A 19,943-nucleotide genomic window follows, 5' to 3' on the forward strand; every position below is an offset into this window, starting at 1 on the left:
TTATGTTACCTGAGACCCTGGCATTAAGTTGAAGCGTGTAAGTAGCAACGACGACGACGATGATGATGTTGATGATGATGATGTTATGGTGATGATGATGATGATGATGTTGTTGATGATGATGATGTGGTGGTGATGTTGTTGTTGATGATGATGATGATGATGATGATGATGATGATGGTGGTTGTGACGACGACGACGACGACGACGACGACAGATAGTGTAAAAGTTTGAGATACAATCTTAAGCGGTCCCGCAGTAACCTGATACGAGATAGGCCTCCTCGAACTGTATCCATATCAGTATGAATGAACGTGACCCGCGTCTGTCACTTGGAGCTGTCATGTGACTAATGAAATTGGCTACTCTGACGTCATCGCCTCACCTCAAGCCGGCGACACACATATTAATAGCATGGACGTTTTCTCTTTAACGTACGCGCGACCTGAATGTGTTTGATAATGTTATTACATGAGTTGTTTGTTTGTTGTTAACCGCCGCTGTCGGAGATATTTCCGGCTAAGTAACCCAGTTATGTAAATAACCTGCATATAATTCGGATCAGACAATACAGTGATTGATGTCATGAACATCATTTAGTCGGTGAGACTGACCACTTTTTCCATTAGACGCCTCCTAGGTTTGTTTGTCTGTTGGTTAACGTGACATATAGCGATGTTCCAACTATCAATCATGTGTTACGGATGAAATATTCTACAAACTTAACGTGCAACACAAACTTTTTTATATTCCAAAGAGAGGATTTTACGAAGATTTCTCAGGGACAGTTGTTGAAAGAGAGAGAAAGAGGAGAAGGAAAGGGGGTGGATTAGGGTTTGACCCCACCTTTGAGCCCCCATTGATTATTTATTTATTTATTTATTTATTTATTTATTTATTTATTTATTTATTTATTTATTTATTTATTTATTTATTTGATGCACGCCACCCTTTTATGAAAGGAGTCCTAGTCCAAATATGAAATAGCCACGTTGTACTATACCATGCTATGTTGGGGTTACCTCCCTTTGAACGCCGTTGTTCTCGATATGAACACGAGACAATTTAATCCTCTGTCGTCGTTATTACTTGCCGATAACAAAGACAAAGATGACAGCTGGTGGGGAGGGTGTGTGTGTGTGTGTGTGTGTTAAGTAATGAATGTAGCCAAGAATAGCTGTTGGAAAGACCTCTTTTCTGGGGGTGTAAGCACGTGTTCTCTATCATGTGATGAATGGCGTGTATTTACCTCCGTATACTTTCTATTTCTCATTCTCAACTCCCTTGGGACAATATAACCCGACCTGCCATTTAAGGCTTTAACATTCGCATCGCAGTTCGGGAATCCTCTCCCGTCTACATATTTGGAAAATGTTTGAACGACGTCACTTGCCCAAGGAGATACAAGAGTCTTTTCCCACATGTGCTTCGGGTGTATGAACGTGCTAAAGTCAAATAGTGACAGTTTAATTGGTAGCATAAATTCACATTTTGAAATAGAAATTTAATGAAATGTCAGTTACATTTTAGCCTGCCTTTTAGAAGATGCTATTTAACGAATTTTATGATTTGTATTCAGAAGAAAAAGATGAAAGCCAGAATGTTTTTCTGTAATGGCAGTTGCTTCCACGTTATTCTAACTTGATTTTAAAGAATTCATTTTTTTTCAAAATGCTATCGCTCCAAATAGTTCCTTTTTTTGATTATTTTCTCTTTCCCTCAGGTCTATTGTTAAAATCAAGGACAAGATATTTTCTCTTACATCACCTCAAAACTGCCTTATAAATGTTTGTCGCCATGTTACAGGCTACGGAGGAGTACTCCCACCAGGTGCTTGACCGCTACGTCCAGTGGGGAGGCAACTTCCTCGACGCCGCTGAGGTCTATTCGCAAGGACTGTCCGAGAAGTTCATCGGACCCAGGCTAGCAAAGTATGATATAATGGATTAACAGTGCGAGGTACGGGGGTAAACCAATAGTAAATGAAGCATCGATGTACGTTTTAAGACATCTATCTTTGTATCTTTGACCTACCAGGATCTGCTGGTTCTGAAGAAGGATGTTGTTGTACAGAATACTGGAGTGAGTGAGTGAGTGAGTGAGTGAGTGAGTGAGTGAGTGAGTTTGAATATTGTTCCAGTTACGTCAGGTAGCGCCCTTTTTGATGTAAGAGAAATCATCAAGATGGCGATGGTGCTGGTTCAACGGACGATCAGCAGTAGCTGCAGTTGTAGACGTGTAGAGCCAATACAAACGAATACCCAGTTTTGACTATCCACAGGAACAGATTCACTTTGAAGTAAAGGGCAAAATAGCTGTAAAACTAATAGTCAGTGAATGGACAGGTGTTCGTTCGTTAACACGTTTAGCGCGTCCTGCCCAGAATGTAGTAGAATTTCCCTAAAGATGTACCCACAATTTGCAGAATGTCCGTGTAGACTTACGGGCAATTTGCAGAATTTCCCTAAAGATGTACCCGCAGTCCGAATCTGTAGCAAGTGAGAACTGAATGTAGTGTGATATCTGTCCCAAGTGAGTACTGACAGTAGTGTGTGGATCTGTAGCAAGTGAGTAATGACTGTAGTGTGTGGATCTGTAGCAAGTGAGTAATGACAGAAGTGTGTATCCGTAGCAAGTGAGTAATGATGTGGTGTGTGGACCTGTAGCATGTGAGTACTGACCGTAGTGTGTGGATCTGTAGCAAGTGAATAATGATGTGGTGTGTGGACCTGTAGCAAGTGAGTAATGACTGTAGTATGTGGATCTGTAGCGAGTGAGTAATGACTGAAGTGTGTGGATCTGTAGCAAGTGAGTAATGATGTGGTGTGTGGACCTGTAGCAAGTGAGTAATGACCGTAGTGTGTGGATCTGTAGCAAGTGAGTACTGATTGTGGTGTGTGGATCTGTAGCAGGTGAGTAATGACCGTAGTGTGTGGATCTGTAGCAAGTGAGTACTGATTGTGGTGTGTGGATCTGTAGCAAGTGAGTAATGACAGTAGTGTGTGGACCTGTAGCAAGTGAGTAATGATGTGGTGTGTGAACCTGTAGCAAGTGAGTAATGACCGTAGTGTGTGGATCTGTAGCAAGTGAGTAATGACTGTGGTGTGTGGATCTGTAGCAAGTGAGTAATGACTGTGGTGTGTGGATCTGTAGCATGTGAGTACTGACCGTAGTGTGTGGATCTGTAGCAAGTGAGTAATGATGTGGTGTGTGGACCTGTAGCAAGTGAGTAATGACTGTAGTATGTGGATCTGTAGCGAGTGAGTAATGACTGTAGTGTGTGGACCTGTAGCAAGTGAGTAATGATGTGGTGTGTGGACCTGTAGCAAGTGAGTAATGACCGTAGTGTGTGGATCTGTAGCAAGTGAGTACTGATTGTGGTGTGTGGATCTGTAGCAGGTGAGTAATGACCGTAGTGTGTGGATCTGTAGCAAGTGAGTACTGATTGTGGTGTGTGGATCTGTAGCACGTGAGTAATGACAGTAGTGTGTGGACCTGTAGCAAGTGAGTAATGATGTGGTGTGTGGATCTGTAGCAAGTGAGTAATGACAGTAGTGTGTGGACCTGTAGCAAGTGAGTAATGACTGTGGTGTGTGGATCTGTAGCAGGTGAGTAATGACCGTAGTATGTGGATCTGTAGCAAGTGAGTACTGATTGTGGTGTGTGGATCTGTAGCAAGTGAGTAATGACAGTAGTGTGTGGACCTGTAGCAAGTGAGTAATGATGTGGTGTGTGGACCTGTAGCAAGTGAGTAATGACAGTAGTGTGTGGACCTGTAGCAAGTGAGTAATGACTGTGGTGTGTGGATCTGTAGCAAGTGAGTAATGACAGTAGTGTGTGGACCTGTAGCAAGTGAGTAATGATGTGGTGTGTGAACCTGTAGCAAGTGAGTAATGACCGTAGTGTGTGGATCTGTAGCAAGTGAGTAATGACTGTAGTGTGTGGATCTGTAGCAAGTGAGTAATGACTGTGGTGTGTGGATCTGTAGCATGTGAGTACTGACCGTAGTGTGTGGATCTGTAGCAAGTGAGTAATGATGTGGTGTGTGGACCTGTAGCAAGTGAGTAATGACTGTAGTATGTGGATCTGTAGCGAGTGAGTAATGACTGTAGTGTGTGGACCTGTAGCAAGTGAGTAATGATGTGGTGTGTGGACCTGTAGCAAGTGAGTAATGACCGTAGTGTGTGGATCTGTAGCAAGTGAGTACTGATTGTGGTGTGTGGATCTGTAGCAGGTGAGTAATGACCGTAGTGTGTGGATCTGTAGCAAGTGAGTACTGATTGTGGTGTGTGGATCTGTAGCACGTGAGTAATGACAGTAGTGTGTGGACCTGTAGCAAGTGAGTAATGATGTGGTGTGTGGATCTGTAGCAAGTGAGTAATGACAGTAGTGTGTGGACCTGTAGCAAGTGAGTAATGACTGTGGTGTGTGGATCTGTAGCAGGTGAGTAATGACCGTAGTATGTGGATCTGTAGCAAGTGAGTACTGATTGTGGTGTGTGGATCTGTAGCAAGTGAGTAATGACAGTAGTGTGTGGACCTGTAGCAAGTGAGTAATGATGTGGTGTGTGGACCTGTAGCAAGTGAGTAATGACAGTAGTGTGTGGACCTGTAGCAAGTGAGTAATGACTGTGGTGTGTGGATCTGTAGCAAGTGAGTAATGACAGTAGTGTGTGGACCTGTAGCAAGTGAGTACTGATGTGGTGTGTGGATCTGTAGCAAGTGAGTAATGACTGTGGTGTGTGGATCTGTAGCAGGTGAGTAATGACCGTAGTGTGTGGATCTGTAGCAAGTGAGTACTGATTGTGGTGTGTGGATCTGTAGCAAGTGAGTAATGACAGTAGTGTGTGGACCTGTAGCAAGTGAGTAATGATGTGGTGTGTGGACCTGTAGCAAGTGAGTAATGACAGTAGTGTGTGGATCTGTAGCAGGTGAGTAATGACCGTAGTGTGTGGATCTGTAGTAAGTGAGTACAGACTGTTGATTGTGAGTCTGCATTAGGTATACCAAGACCTGTTACATCAAACGGTTTGATGTGTATCTAGTATCTAGCTGGCAATAAGATGTTGAAAACGTGCTGACACTGTGTTGTCTGCCTCTTCTGGAATCTTTGATATGTTTCTTTGGTAATAAATAAAGATTGATGAATATGTCGCCTGAAATTTGGTTCCAGATGCAATTCTGGGATGATGGCACTGGGATTGAAGAAACACTCTGCACCTTTGATGACCTCGCTCGATGTGGGAAGGTGCGCTACGTCGGTGCCAGCAACGTTGTGGACTGGTAGCTACAGAAGATAGACTGTACATCGGAGAGGCTTTGCCTGAACCCGTATGTTAGCTTACAGGTAGGACACTGATCATGATCACTTTCGTCACCATGGACGTAACTAAGGAAAAAGAAATTGTATGCAAATAGCAACAGATAAGTCGTGAAGCGAACTGACCGATAGCGCGTAACGCTCGAGCCTGCTAGGGGACATGTCCCCAAGAGAAAACTTTGAACTGAAAACGATCTGAAATACGTTTTCCTGCATTAGAGAAGTAAGTTAGCGATATGCTTTAGGGCATTTCTGTAGATAATTTAAGATGTCCTGGGTGCCTTTCCTGACATTTTATTTGACTGACACATACTGAGACATAGTATTTTCAAACCTCTCTCGGCGCTAAGATAGTCGTTGGTCCCATACATTAACACTTACGATTGTCGTAGTGTTATGATTGCTCCGAAAATCTAGGGTGAGTTCTTTAAATGTTAAAGTAAATATTACCCGGATTTTCATGGTCATGACATTGATGATCTGTAATATCATAAACATCCACGTTCAGAGATATCATCCACAAAATGTGACTTACGTTTTTTTTCTATCATGATGAACGTGTCTTCTTTAAGTATGTCCGGAAACCCGTTTATCCACCCATACAGTTCACACTGAGATCCCGGACAAATGGATGTCCAGATTACAGAGTATATGACTAAATCAAACTAAGATGTTTCCTTTGTACATGTCCGAATGGTGAGGTGTCCAGGCCGGCAAGGCTGCAGTGTTTAGTCCTCTTAGAAGCTCTGACGGTCATCCCTGGGTGCTTGTGGCGCTGAACCTCCTTTACGGAAGATATGAGGTGCTATCCTCCAGTAAATTTGTTGCCAAATGCGGCCTGTTAAAAGTAAACAAAGCACGATAATACTGAGTTACATCATGCTAGGTAGGGTTAACTGCTTTTGCCAATCAGGTGATCGCGATAAAACACTAGTGTCAACCCGCTGGTGTCGTCATCATTCGCCCGACACCAAAGATGGCAGCTGTACCAGCGGAGAGTAGACTGTCCTACAACTTCCTGGGGAGGTCTGGACTGAAGGTGGCCAACATTGGCCTTGGCACGTTGACGTTTGGGGAGTCAGCGGTAAGTGGGTAGGGGAAGTTGAAAGTTTGACCTCTACGCTGATTGTCTACATGTGTTGCGTAATCTCTCGCCACTGTGCACAGTTTCTGGAGCAATGCGTCACTATGCTTTTGGGCTGAGTTGCAATGGGTATCGGCGTTCGAAATAATCGCCTGCCCGGAGATCCAGCGCCGGTTGTTATTTCATTGGGCTGGCAGTTTCAAATATCTGTAGGCCCTTGTTGCCTTCGGTTTCCCTTGTTTTGTACCCTTTGTTAACGTTGGGGATATCACCCATGATCTGTCATGTTACTTTAACTAAGTTTAACTTCTTGGTATTTCAGAGCTTTACTCATAGGAATGTCCACACCAGTCTTCAACAAATAAACACGTCTCTCTGCGCCATAGGGTTCGCTAATTGATTTTATAGAAACAGCACGATGCTGTGACCGGTGTAGCTTATTTCGTTTGTTTGTTTTTTATGTTTTTTGTTGTTGGGTTGACTGTAACACGATGGGCCCGCAGGTTTCATTCAGGGCCTGTAGATTTTAAAACCTGCAGGCGGCCGCAGGCCCTGATGGCCAACTGGCAAATTAAAGTATTGCAAACACTGATGGGTACACCTATTTATACAAACATATACGCATTTTCATACCTATAGGCTACTTTACAAGTATAACCACAGCATGTATAGTTTTGAACGTTGCACTATATTTACACCGTGCACGATAACTTTTATCAATGCAAGCACAGTGACAGTGCGCGTGCGTGCGAGCATTATTATTTCTTATTTCCAAGTTCAAAGCATTTGAGTCCATTGGATCAGTTTAATGCTGATGATATGACAACGTCTTTTGTCAACATAAACTCGTTTACAAAATATACACTTCACCTTTTGAGATTTACTCGATTTCGGACCGGAACTGTTTTCTATAACGAATCCCCGAGTGATTCAGTTCTCGGAGAATCATTGGGAGAATGTGTATTGACCGGAATATTTGGATTGCATTGGGAATCCAGAAAAAAAAGTAAAAAATGTCATCTATAATGACATATTTGATGTGTAGATGATATGATAGATGTATATTCGACATAGATGACAACATCATGACCGTAGACGTAACGTATCATGAACGTAGACGTAAAGTATCATGAACGTAGACGTAACGTATCATGAACGTAGACGTAAAGTATCATGAACGTAGACGTAACGTATCATGAACGTAGACGTAACGTATCATGAACGTAGACGTAACGTATCATGAACGTAGACGTAAAGTATCATGAACGTAGACGTAACGTATCATGAACGTAGACGTAAAGTATCATGAACGTAGACGTAACGTATCATGAACGTAGACGTAAAGTATCATGAACGTAGACGTAACGTATCATGAACGTAGACGTAAAGTATCATGAACGTAGACGTAACGTATCATGACCGTAGACGTAACGTATCATGAACGTAGACGTAAAGTATCATGAACGTAGACGTAAAGTATCATGAACGTAGACGTAACGTATCATGAACGTAGACGTAAAGTATCATGAACGTAGACGTAACGTATCATGAACGTAGACGTAAAGTATCATGAACGTAGACGTAACGTATCATGAACGTAGACGTAAAGTATCATGAACGTAGACGTAACGTATCATGAACGTAGACGTAAAGTATCATGAACGTAGACGTAACGTATCATGAACGTAGACGTAACATATCATGAACGTAGACGTAACATATCATGAACGTAGACGTAACGTATCACGAACGTAGACGTAACATATCACGAACGTAAACGTAACATATCACGAACGTAGACGTAAAGTATCATGAACGTAGACGTAACGTATCACGAACGTAGACGTAACATATCATGAACGTAGACGTAACGTATCATGAACGTAGGCGTAACATATAATGAGATGAAAGTATCACGACCGTAGACATGACGTATGATAAACGTAGAAGTAACGTATCAGCGACGTAGAAGTAACGTATCATGACCGTAGACGTAACATATCATGAACGTAGACATAATGTATCATGAGCATAGAGGTAACGTATCATGAACGTAGATGAAAGTATCATGAACGTAGAAGAAAGGCTCGTCCAAGAAGAAAATTGTATCATTTTCATAGATGATATAGTAAACTATATTTTTATACAAATGATTCCTGTTCCACACTGAAAATAGCTGAAACAACAATCCAACTGAAATCCACAATGGTTTAGCAAGTCTTAGGTGCCTCAGCTCTGATAAACACGGACTGTTCTGAACCAGCATTTCGATGTCACCTTCAAATTTGTAACTAAACGCTTGCTACAATCAATCAGCGATGCTGACACTGGGATAAGGTTCCCAACACAACACATGTTCGGTCACAAACTGGACAGTTTCCTGGAATTGTTCAGAATCAACGGAAACACAAAGGAAGCGTGTTTGTTTGCATTGCTGAGTCAAATGACTTTTCTTTGCATTACAGAACAAACGACCTGGCCAAGCCACAGAGGAGTTCTCCCACCAGGTGCTTGACCGCTACGTCCAGTGGGGAGGCAACTTCATCGATACTGCCGATATCTACTCGCAAGGACAATCTGAGAAGTTCATTGGATCGTGGCTAGCGAAGTATGTTATATTGGACCAGACGGATTAGCAGTGTGAGAACGTAGGTAGACCAGTGGTTACTGGCGAAGTAATACGTCTTTGAAGTACCAGGATCTGCTGATTCCGTGTTTACACACCAGAGTTACTGCACAAAAATAGAAACCAGAGTGTGTGGGTGAGTCTGTAAGTGAATCCAATTCATGGTATTAATGTGTTTAGTGCTGAGAACTTTTAGAAAATGCCAACAAACTTTCATAGAGCAATCGAGATAACATAGATAGCAAACATGGTCAAAATTTGAATACAAACATTATCACGTCAGAAACCAGCACCAAGAAGCATGGATCAATTTTTTACCGCAATTTGACGTATTAATGTGAAAATCATTTATATTACCTCCGGATTGTTTTGATAGTGTGAGAGACAGTCTCGCATTCTGGTCCCAGACTCGGTTTGGTGGCGGATTTGGTAAAACGAGTGCAGGAGGGCCTGTACGTCTCGCGAGGCGCTACTTCTGATACGAGGCCGGATCCCGTTTCCCTTTGCGCACTCCAAGTTGCGACATCCAAGACGGGCCCAGCGTCCTTCCGGTACCATGTTTCTGGTGACAAGTGCATATTCAAGAGCAAGTTCTGGTTCCAAATTGCATGACCGCCAAATATAACTTTACTAGACCGAATCAAGTGTACAACTTGCTTGGCTGTCACAGCTGTTGACAATCGTAACAGCTGGCTGATTTGGGGAGGGTTAGATCGGAAATTTGTTATGCCTGCAAGGATCTTGGGTCGCCTACTGAAAACCGACAAACATGAGACCATTCGAAAAGGTACTATACGTTGTGTCTCACCGGAAGTACTAAAGTCTCGCGAAGTAACATGACCTACTTACGGGTCCTATTGTTGCACAGCATCCTGTTTTGGTACATGCATCTTTAGAATGACGACAGAAACACCATGGACGGTCTAGCTTGATATTTGCTACCTATTATTGAGAACTGTAAGCAATAAATATGATATGCCAGGTCGGCACAACGCAAAAGTTCGACGTCTTTCTGTGAAGAAAAATATTTGAAGTTATCGATATTTGAAGGATCGACATTTATACTTCCTTGAATTTTTTTTAAAGACAGTCACGTGAGCAGTTCGTTATAGCAACAAAGGTGAGAGTAACGACTCCGATTGGGGTCGGACTCAGTCGTCGCCATATTGTCAACAGTATCCAGCGAAGTCTTGAGAGGCTTCAGACGGACTATGTGGATCTGTACCAGGTGAGTACTGACTGTAGTGCGTGGATCTGTTCCAGGTGAGTAGTAATTGTATTGCGTGGATCTGTACCAGATGACTACTGAGTGTAGTGCGTGGATCTGTACCTGGTGACTACTGAGTGTAGTGCGTGGATCTGTACCAGGTGACTGCTGATTGTATTGCGTGGATCTGTACCAGGTGACTACTGAGTGTAGTGCGTGGATCTGTACCAGGTGACTACTGAGTGTAGTGCGTGGATCTGTACCTGGTGACTGCTGATTGTAGTGCGTGGATCTGTACCTGGTGACTACTGAGTGTAGTGCGTGGATCTGTACCTGGTGACTACTGAGTGTAGTGCGTGGATCTGTACCAGGTGACTGCTGATTGTAGTGCGTGGATCTGTACCTGGTGACTACTGAGTGTAGTGCTTGGATCTGTACCAGGTGAGTGCTGATTGTAGTGCGTCGATCTGTACCAGGTGACTACTGAGTGTCGTGCGTGGATCTGTACCAGGTGAGTGCTGATTGTAGTGCGTGGATCTGTACCAGGTGACTACTGAGTGTAGTGCGTGGATCTGTACCAGGTGAGTGCTGATTGTAGTGCTTGGATCTGTACCAGGTGAGTGCTGATTGTAGTGCGTCGATCTGTACCAGGTGAGTGCTGATTGAAGTGCGTGGATCTGTACCAGGTGAGTGCTGAGTGTAGTGCGTGGATCTGTACCAGGTGAGTGCTGATTGTAGTGCTTGGATCTGTACCAGGTGACTACTGAGTGTAGTGCGTGGATCTGTACATGGTGACTACTGACTGTAGTGCGTGGATCTGCACCAGGTGAGTGCTGATTGTAGTGCGTGGATCTGTACCAGGTGACTACTGAGTGTAGTGCGTGGATCTGTACCAGGTGAGTGCTGATTGTAGTGCTTGGATCTGTACCTGGTGACTACTGAGTGTAGTGCGTGGATCTGTACCTGGTGACTACTGACTGTAGTGCGTGGATCTGCACCAGGTGAGTGCTGATTGTAGTGCGTGGATCTGTACCAGGTGAGTACTGAGTGTAGTGCGTCGATCTGTACCAGGTGACTACTGAGTGTAGTGCATGGATCTGTACCAGGTGAGTGCTGATTGTAGTGCGTGGATCTGTACCAGGTGAGTGCTGATTGTAGTGCGTGGATCTGTACCAGGTGAGTGCTGATTGTAGTGCGTGGATCTGTACCAGGTGACTACTGAGTGTAGTGCGTGGATCTGTACCAGGTGAGTGCTGATTGTAGTGCGTCGATCTGTACCAGGTGAGTGCTGATTGAAGTGCGTGGATCTGTACCAGGTGAGTGCTGAGTGTAGTGCGTGGATCTGTACCAGGTGAGTGCTGATTGTAGTGCTTGGATCTGTACCAGGTGACTACTGAGTGTAGTGCGTGGATCTGTACATGGTGACAACTGACTGTAGTGCGTGGATCTGCACCAGGTGAGTGCTGATTGTAGTGCGTGGATCTGTACCAGGTGACTACTGAGTGTAGTGCGTGGATCTGTACCAGGTGAGTGCTGATTGTAGTGCGTGGATCTGTACCAGGTGAGTGCTGATTGTAGTGTGTGGATCTGTACCAGGTGAGTGCTGATTGTAGTGCGTGGATCTGTACCAGGTGAGTGCTGATTGTAGTGCGTGGATCTGTACCTGGTGACTACTGAGTGTAGTGCGTGGATCTGTACCAGGTGAGTGCTGATTGTAGTGCGTGGATCTGTACCAGGTGAGTGCTGATTGTAGTGCGTGGATCTGTACCTGGTGACTACTGAGTGTAGTGTGTGGATCTGTACCAGGTGAGTGCTGATTGTAGTGCGTGGATCTGTACCAGGTGAGTGCTGATTGTAGTGCGTGGATCTGTACCAGGTGAGTGCTGATTGTAGTGCGTGAATCTGTACCAGGTGAGTGCTGATTGTAGTGCGTGGATCTGTACCTGGTGACTACTGAGTGTAGTGCGTGGATCTGTACCAGGTGAGTGCTGATTGTAGTGCGTGGATCTGTACCTGGTGACTACTGAGTGTAGTGCGTGGATCTGTACCAGGTGAGTGCTGATTGTAGTGCGTGGATCTGTACCAGGTGAGTACTGACTCTAGTGCGTGGATCTGTACCAGGTGAGTGCTGACTGTAGTGCGTGGATCTGTACCAGGTGAGTGCTGATTGTAGTGCGTGGATCTGTACCAGGTGACTACTGAGTGTAGTGCGTGGATCTGTACCAGGTGAGTGCTGATTGTAGTGCGTGGATCTGTACCAGGTGAGTGCTGATTGTAGTGCGTGGATCTGTACCAGGTGACTGCTGATTGTAGTGCGTGGATCTGTACCAGGTGAGTGCTGATTGTAGTGCGTGGATCTGTACCAGGTGAGTGCTGATTGTAGTGCGTCGATCTGTACCAGGTGACTACTGAGTGTAGTGCGTAGATCTGTACCAGGTGAGTGCTGATTGTAGTGCGTGGATCTGTACCAGGTGAGTACTGACTCTAGTGCGTGGATCTGTACCAGGTGAGTACTGACTCTAGAGCGTGGATCTGTACCGGGTGAATAGAAATTGTAGTGCGTGGATCTGTACCAGGTGACTACTGACTGTAGTGCGTGGATCTGTACCAGGTGACTGCTGATTGTAGTGCGTGGATCTGTACCAGGTGACTACTGAGTGTAGTGCGTGGATCTGTACATGGTGACTACTGAGTGTAGTGCGTGGATCTGTACCAGGTGAGTACTGACTGTAGTGCGTGGATCTGTACCAGGTGAGTACTGAGTGTAGTGCGTGGATCTGTACCAGGTGAGTGCTGATTGTAGTGCGTGGATCTGTACCAGGTGACTACTGAGTGTAGTGTGTGGATCTGTACCAGGTGAGTACTGACTGTAGTGCGTGGATCTGTACCAGGTGAGTACTGCCTGTAGTGCGTGGATCTGTACCAGGTGAGTGCTTACTGTAGTGCGTGGATCTGTACCGGGTGAGTGCTGATTGTAGTGCGTGGATCTGTACCAGGTGAGTACTGACTGTAGTGCGTGGATCTGTACCTGGTGACTGCTGATTGTAGTGCGTGGATCTGTACCAGGTGAGTACTGAGTGTAGTGCGTGGATCTGTACCAGGTGAGTACTGACTGTAGTGCGTGGATCTGTACCAGGTGAGTACTGATTGTAGTGCGTGGATCTGTACCAGGTGAGTACTGACTGTAGTGCGTGGATCTGTACCAGGTGAGTACTGATTGTAGTGCGTGGATCTGTACCAGGTGAGTGCTGATTGTAGTGCGTGGATCTGTACCACGTGAGTACTGACTGTAGTGCGTGGATCTGTACCAGGTGAGTTCTGACTGTAGTGCGTAGATCTGTACCAGGTGAATACTGACTGCAGTGTAGGATCTGTTCCAGGTCACTACTGCCTGTAGTGTGTGGATCTGTATGAAGAAAGTACTGACTGTAGTGTTTGGACTTGGAGTGTATCCAGTCGGTATGAGCTGTTGTCAATGATATAGAATCAACTCTAGCAAAGCCTCAGTCCATACTTAAACAAGTGATATGATAGCATCGTTCCATCTCTGATTGGCTGTAAACCTCACTGAAGCAGTTGAACATCTTCCTATTGTAGTTACACATTTGGGATGATGGCACTCCTATTGAAGAAACACTCCGTGCATTTGATGACCTAGTTCGATGTGGGAAGGTGCGCTACGTCGGTGCCAGCAACGTGACGGGTTGGCAGCTACAGAAGATAGTCTGTACATCAGAGAAGTTGGGCCTGAACCCCCTTGTCAGCTTACAGGTAAGATCAGATATTGTAGCATGAAACGTGGATTGTGACTATGTGTCTTAGCCCACCCAGATGTCAATGGGTACCTCGTGTTGAGAATCAAACCCGTATCTTCAGCGTGACGAGTGAACGCTTTAAGCATTCGGCTTCCTCACCTTCCCTGAAGTGAAAGAATGGTATAACCATGATGTTTGAAATACAACTAAGTTGTTTTGCTTTCTGTTCTGCAATTCACAGGTCTAAGAAGGAATGATCCAGTTATACTATAATTATAACCGCTCCAAATTTCAAGACTGGGGGACACTAACCAGTAGTTTATGTAGTAAACAATGATTCACAACTTTTGGGTAATGTTTAAGGAGCAGGTACTGAGTGTATGGTAAAGCATTGTATTCACAGCGTTTGAATTATTGTGGATTGGCATATTTATAAGACCTCAATGTATATTGTTCAGCAACAGTACAGCCTGGTATGTCGTGAGACGGAGTTCGAACCCCTCCAGGTTTGCAAGACGGAAGGAATAGGGGTGCTGCCTTGGAGCCCTCTCAAGGGGTGAGTTGGGTGTATAAATGGTGCATTGCGTCATCAATCAAATTCTAGGGAAATATCAATGGACAATTTGGCATGAATGAATTAAGTGGCGATCACTTAACAGTTTTGTGGTGGAGTTTACAGTTCTGTAGTGATGTCCTGGAGATCCCTCAACAATTCTACAGTGATGCCCTGGAGATCCCTCAACAGTTCTGTAGTGATGTACTAAAGACCTCGACACGATTTAGTAGTAATGTAAGGGTTGTTAGTCAATACTTCATTAATAGTTTATAAGGATCACTCAGCGATTTAGTAACGGTGTCTTGGAGATCTTGCAAACATGGAACAGTTGTTTAGTGGATACCTCGCTTGGTGTGAGTTGACCTGGGTATCACTAAATGGTATACCAGTATTCTCGTTGATGTCTTTGCGTGCCAGACCACGAAACATGGAGTAACTCTCTACAGTAAATGTGTCGTTAAATGAAGACCAACAGAGACATCCTCACAGAGACAGTGACTATATGAAGGCGTGTTAGTGGTAACGTTGTTGCTCAAATGATTTACGCAGAGGCCTGCTTTCTGGGAAGTACATACGAGACACTCCCCCAACAAGTGGGCGCCTGGGTTGGGCGAGAGGAGATGTGAAACGAACAAATGAATCCTCTCCAGACTGGAGCTCCATAGAAGGGAATGATCAGATTTGGAACATCATCGACACAGTGCTGGACATCGCAAAGGCACGAGGTACGCACAGCACCTAATAACACCAGATGAATATTATGAATCTGTGATAGACAATCTCAGAAACTTAGAAGAAGTTACCAATATCCCGGTAGACCGTACAAAAAAACGGAAATACATTGTGACAAACCTGGAAGATGCTATATGAAATACTATTTAGACACAACTTGAAACATACGTTTTGTCCACAGACAAATCTGTGGCCCAGGTGTCTCTCCGCTGGCTGCTACAGAAGGACATTGTCCCATCAGTCATCATTGGAGCCACGACTCTGAAACAGCTTGATGACAACCTGGGAGCTGCAAGTGGCTGGACACTGTCTTCGGAGGAGGTGAGTCTGGAACAGATGGATGACAACTTGGGAACTGTTAGAGGCTGGACACTCACTTCTGAGGAGGTAAGTCTGGAACAGATGGATGACAACCTGGGACATGCAAGTGGCTGGGCACTGCCTTCAGAGGTGGTGTGTCTGGAACAGATGGATGATAACGTGGAAACTGCTTGTGGCTGGAAACTGTCTTCAGAGGAGGTAAGTCTGGAACAGCTGGATGACAACCTGAGAGCTGCTAGTGGCTGGACACTGTCTTCAGAGGAGGTGTGTCTGGAACAGCTGGATGACAACCTGGGAGGTGCTAGTGGCTGGACACTGTCTTCACAGGAGGTGTGTCTGGAACAGCTGGATGATAACCTGAGAGCTGCTAGTGGCTGGACACTGTCTTCCGAGGAGGTGTGTCTGGAACAGCTGGATGACAACCTGGGAGGTGCTAGTGGCTGGACACTGTCTTCAGAGGAGGTGTGTCTGGAACGGATGGATGATAACCGGGAAACTGCTAGTGGCTGGACACTGTCTTCACAGGAGGTGTGTCTGGAACAGCTGGATGACAACCTGGGAGGTGCTAGTGACTGGACACTGTCTTCAGAGGAGGTAAGTCTGGGACAGCTGGATGACAACCTGGGAGCTGCAAGTGGCTGGACACTGTCTTCAGAGGAGGTAAGTCTGGAACAGCTGGATGACAACCTGAGAGCTGCGAGTGACTGGACACTGTCTTCAGAGGAGGTGTGTCTGGAACAGCTGGATGACAACCTGAGAGCTGCGAGTGACTGGACACTGTCTTCAGAGGAGGTAAGTCTGGGACAGCTGGATGACAACCTGGGAGCTGCAAGTAGTTGGACACTGTCTTGCGAGGAGGTAAGTCTGGAACAGCTGGATGACAACCTGAGAGCTGCAAGTGGCTGGACACTGTCTTCAGAGGTGGTGAGTCTGTAACAGCTGGAAGACAACCTGGGAGCTGCTAGTGGCTGGACACTGTCTTCAGAGGAGGTGAGTCTGGGACAGCTGGAAGACAACCTGGGAGCTGCTAGTGGCTGGACACTGTCTTCAGAGGAGGTGAGTCTGTAACAGCTGGATGACAACCTGGGAGCTGCAAGTGGCTGGACACTGTCTTCAGAGGAGGTGAGTCTGTAACAGCTGGATGACAACCTGAGAGCTGCAAGTGGCTGGGCACTGTCTTCAGAGGTGGTGAGTCTGTAACAGCTGGAAGACAACCTGAGAGCTGCTAGTGGCTGGACACTGTCTTCAGAGGAGGTGAGTCTGTAACAGCTGGAAGACAACCTGGGAGCTGCAAGTGACTGGACACTGTCTTCAGAGGAGGTGAGTCTGTAACAGCTGGAAGACAACCTGGGAGCTGCAAGTGGCTGGGCACTGCCTTCAGAGGTGGTGAGTCTGTAACAGCTGGAAGACAACCTGGGAGCTGCTAGTGGCTGGACACTGTCTTCAGAGGAGGTGAGTCTGTAACAGCTGGATGACAACCTGGGAGCTGCAAGTGACTGGACACTGTCTTCAGAGGAGGTGAGTCTGTAACAGCTGGAAGACAACCTGGGAGCTGCTAGTGGCTGGGCACTGCCTTCAGAGGTGGTGTGTCTGGAACAGATGGATGACAACCAGGAAACTGCTAGTGGCTGGACACTGTCTTCAGAGGAGGTAAGTCTGGGACAGCTGGATGACAACCTGGGAGCTGCTAGTGGCTGGACACTGTCTTCACAGGAGGTGAGTCTGGGACAGCTGGATGACAACCTGGGAGCTGCTAGTGGCTGGACACTGTCTTCAGAGGAGGTGAGTCTGTAACAGCTGGAAGACAACCTGGGAGCTGCAAGTGGCTGGGCACTGCCTTCAGAGGTGGTGTGTCTGGAACAGATGGATGACAACCAGGAAACTGCTAGTGGCTGGACACTGTCTTCAGAGGAGGTAAGTCTGGGACAGCTGGATGATAACCTGAGAGCTGCAAGTGGCTGGACACTGTCTTCAGAGGAGGTGTGTCTGGAACAGCCTGGATGACAACCTGAGAGCTGCTAGAGGCCGGACACTCATTTCAGAGGCGGTAAGTCTGGAACAGATGGATAACAATCTGGACACATTTCTTGTGACTTGCCCCTACCTTCAGAGAAGGTGTGTCTGTAACAGCTGAGCGACAATTGGGTATTGCTAATAACTGGACACTGTCTTCTAAATAATAAATGGATAGCATCGGAGCTCTTTGAGACTAGACACTGGTCTGTAGGGAGGTGAAAGCTGAGTGGCAGTCTGGTGCTGCAAACTATAGTGACTGGACAGTCTTCTAAAGATGCGAATCTGGTATAGCATGGTGACGCCGAAGTGGACATTATTTTTATTGGGATTGAAGAATGGAAAGCTGGGCGCTGCTCATATCTTAATGAAAATCAGGGTCTCATTGTGATGCGCTCCTCCTTCTGCATGTCAAAGCGTGCATTACCTTGATGAAATCGGAGACGACGATAAAATACAAAAGAACATCTGGTGAATCATGTGAAGATAAGAATGCACAGACTTACGCTGAATTATGGCATTAACTTGTGTCGCCGGTACGTCACATGATAAATTCAAATCGTTCGGGTTTTTTCTATCATGCAGTTTCTCAAGATGACTCTGTTTTTCAGATGGCTCGACTGGACGAAGTGTCGCAACCCGGAGTACCGTATCCATATGAAATTATTTGGAGACTCAACAGGTCTCGGCGCAATCCCTACCAGTCATCGTACCTCGTCTCCAACTCAGACTGATCACAACAACCTGCCATGCACAGAGCCACCAGCTGGGCTTGTACGTGAGACATCGCATATCAGAACCATGAAATACCATCCATACAGAGATTGTGCGCAGAATTATATTGAATGTATCAAATAACTTATCAGCTTTTTCTAGGTCCAGTTATGGATAAATTGAAATGATTTTAGCTGTGAAAATATTAAACGCCTAAATGAAAGTCAAAGATGAACATGCTGCCAAACATGAATGCGCACACTGCCACTTCCTTCTAGATATCCAGATCTAAACCCCCACCCAACAGTTATTGGACGATCTTGATGCAAGCTTGCCATCACGTCTGGAAAAGCCACGGACATGCGCACTACAGGACGAGTGCATAGACATTCCTTTCGCCACATTTCTTAATAATTGGTTAGAAGGGGCGACGATGACAGGCAGGTCTGGCCATACGAGATATTTATAACAGATGACCTTCATCTTGACATTCCATTCTCCATGTGTTTCTGGTCTGGTTTTGTCTGGTCTAGACTGGTTTTGTTTACAAACGACATCGTACAGCTAGATGTAATACTGGTGAAACAAATATAAACTCATTATATTGTTACAATTATACAGAGATTTCTCATGGATGTGGAAAGGGTTTTGTTGCATCTATTTCCGTAATGAACCTATGACGGTGGGGTAATCTAATGGTTAAAGCGTTCACTCCTCACACAGAAGCCTGGGTTCGATTCGCCACATGGGTACAATGTGTGAAGTCCATTTCTGGTGTTCTCCGCCATAATAGTGCTGGAATATTGTTGAAAGTGGTGTGAAACTAAACTCGCTTGCTCACTCACAATGAACCTCGGTCAGAGACAATGATTTGTGAACTGTGACCAATTTGCTATGATCTGCTGATTGTTTGTACAATAAAGATTTGAAACTGTTTTCCCTTTGTTGTTTTTAGTTTTTTTGTTGATTTTTGTTTGTTTGCTTTTATTGCAGAGAACATGTAATCGGCAGTCCTGTCAAGTTAACCCCAGAAATAGTGACTCAACATGTGGGGATCGACCACGAGAGACAGTGATGTTAAACTTGTTACTGACTGTTTAATTTGTCTTTGTAAACAGTGAAAACAGGCCATTTTAAAGACCACCATTTATGTTCAGCAATTTCTGTCCTACATTCATTTCATGTTGGTGTATTTGGCCGCCACGCTCCTATATTGATGCGTGCATGTGCTTCCTCCACTTTCACTTTTTTGCCGTACCCGAACAAATCACTCCTGATGCATGTACACGAGAACATCATATTCATGTTGTATGAATATCAGTAAAACTCAGTCAGATATTCAAATTGTTGACTTTTGCGTTTCTTTTTCTTTCATAGTATATTCGTTATGTTGATTGTGTGTTCTGTCGTAAACACGTTCGAGTAATTATCTTTACCAATCATCTAACTATGTGTTTAGTGAGGGTTGGTTTGGTCTTGTTTGGTATTTTATCGCGGCACTCAGCATTACATATGACAGCGGTCTGTAAATAATCGAATCTGGACCAGAAATCCACTGATCAACAGCATGAGCATCGATCGACGCAACTGGGATACAGTGACATTTGTCAACCAAG

At 45.1% G+C, this 19,943-nt stretch overlaps 1 protein-coding gene across 2 annotated transcripts; it reads left to right on the forward strand.

Moving 5' to 3' along the window:
* The first annotated feature begins 6,274 nt into the window (after positions 1–6,274).
* LOC137295660 (1-deoxyxylulose-5-phosphate synthase YajO-like) lies at positions 6,275–19,671 on the forward strand. 2 transcript variants are annotated; one of them, XM_067827126.1, is made up of 9 exons: positions 6,275–6,403; positions 8,869–9,011; positions 10,116–10,257; positions 13,834–14,007; positions 14,450–14,547; positions 15,097–15,272; positions 15,461–15,600; positions 18,225–18,387; positions 19,321–19,671. In XM_067827126.1, exons 1-8 carry the CDS (start codon positions 6,296–6,298, stop codon positions 18,345–18,347), a joined length of 1,104 nt encoding a protein of 367 aa, XP_067683227.1. In that variant the 5' UTR covers positions 6,275–6,295; the 3' UTR covers positions 18,348–18,387; positions 19,321–19,671. The 2 variants fall into 2 exon arrangements, with proteins under 2 accessions (XP_067683227.1, XP_067683228.1); XM_067827127.1 differs by lacking the exon at positions 19,321–19,671 and adding an exon at positions 18,606–19,263 and having other exon boundaries at positions 6,285–6,403.
* The last annotated feature ends 272 nt before the right edge of the window (positions 19,672–19,943 follow it).

This window comes from Haliotis asinina, chromosome 9 (assembly GCF_037392515.1).
Source record: "Haliotis asinina isolate JCU_RB_2024 chromosome 9, JCU_Hal_asi_v2, whole genome shotgun sequence".
NCBI classification, from domain to species: domain Eukaryota; kingdom Metazoa; phylum Mollusca; class Gastropoda; order Lepetellida; family Haliotidae; genus Haliotis; species Haliotis asinina.

Bases quoted from the DNA above. Each gene is read 5' to 3' on its own strand.
- LOC137295660 (XM_067827126.1), top strand. From the start codon at position 6,296: ATGGCAGCTGTACCAGCGGAGAGTAGACTGTCCTACAACTTCCTGGGG. The intron at 10,258-13,833 runs GTGAGTACTGAC...TTCCTATTGTAG, and splicing joins ACTATGTGGATCTGTACCAG to TTACACATTTGGGATGATGG. The intron at 15,601-18,224 runs GTGAGTCTGGAA...TCTGTTTTTCAG, and splicing joins GGACACTGTCTTCGGAGGAG to ATGGCTCGACTGGACGAAGT.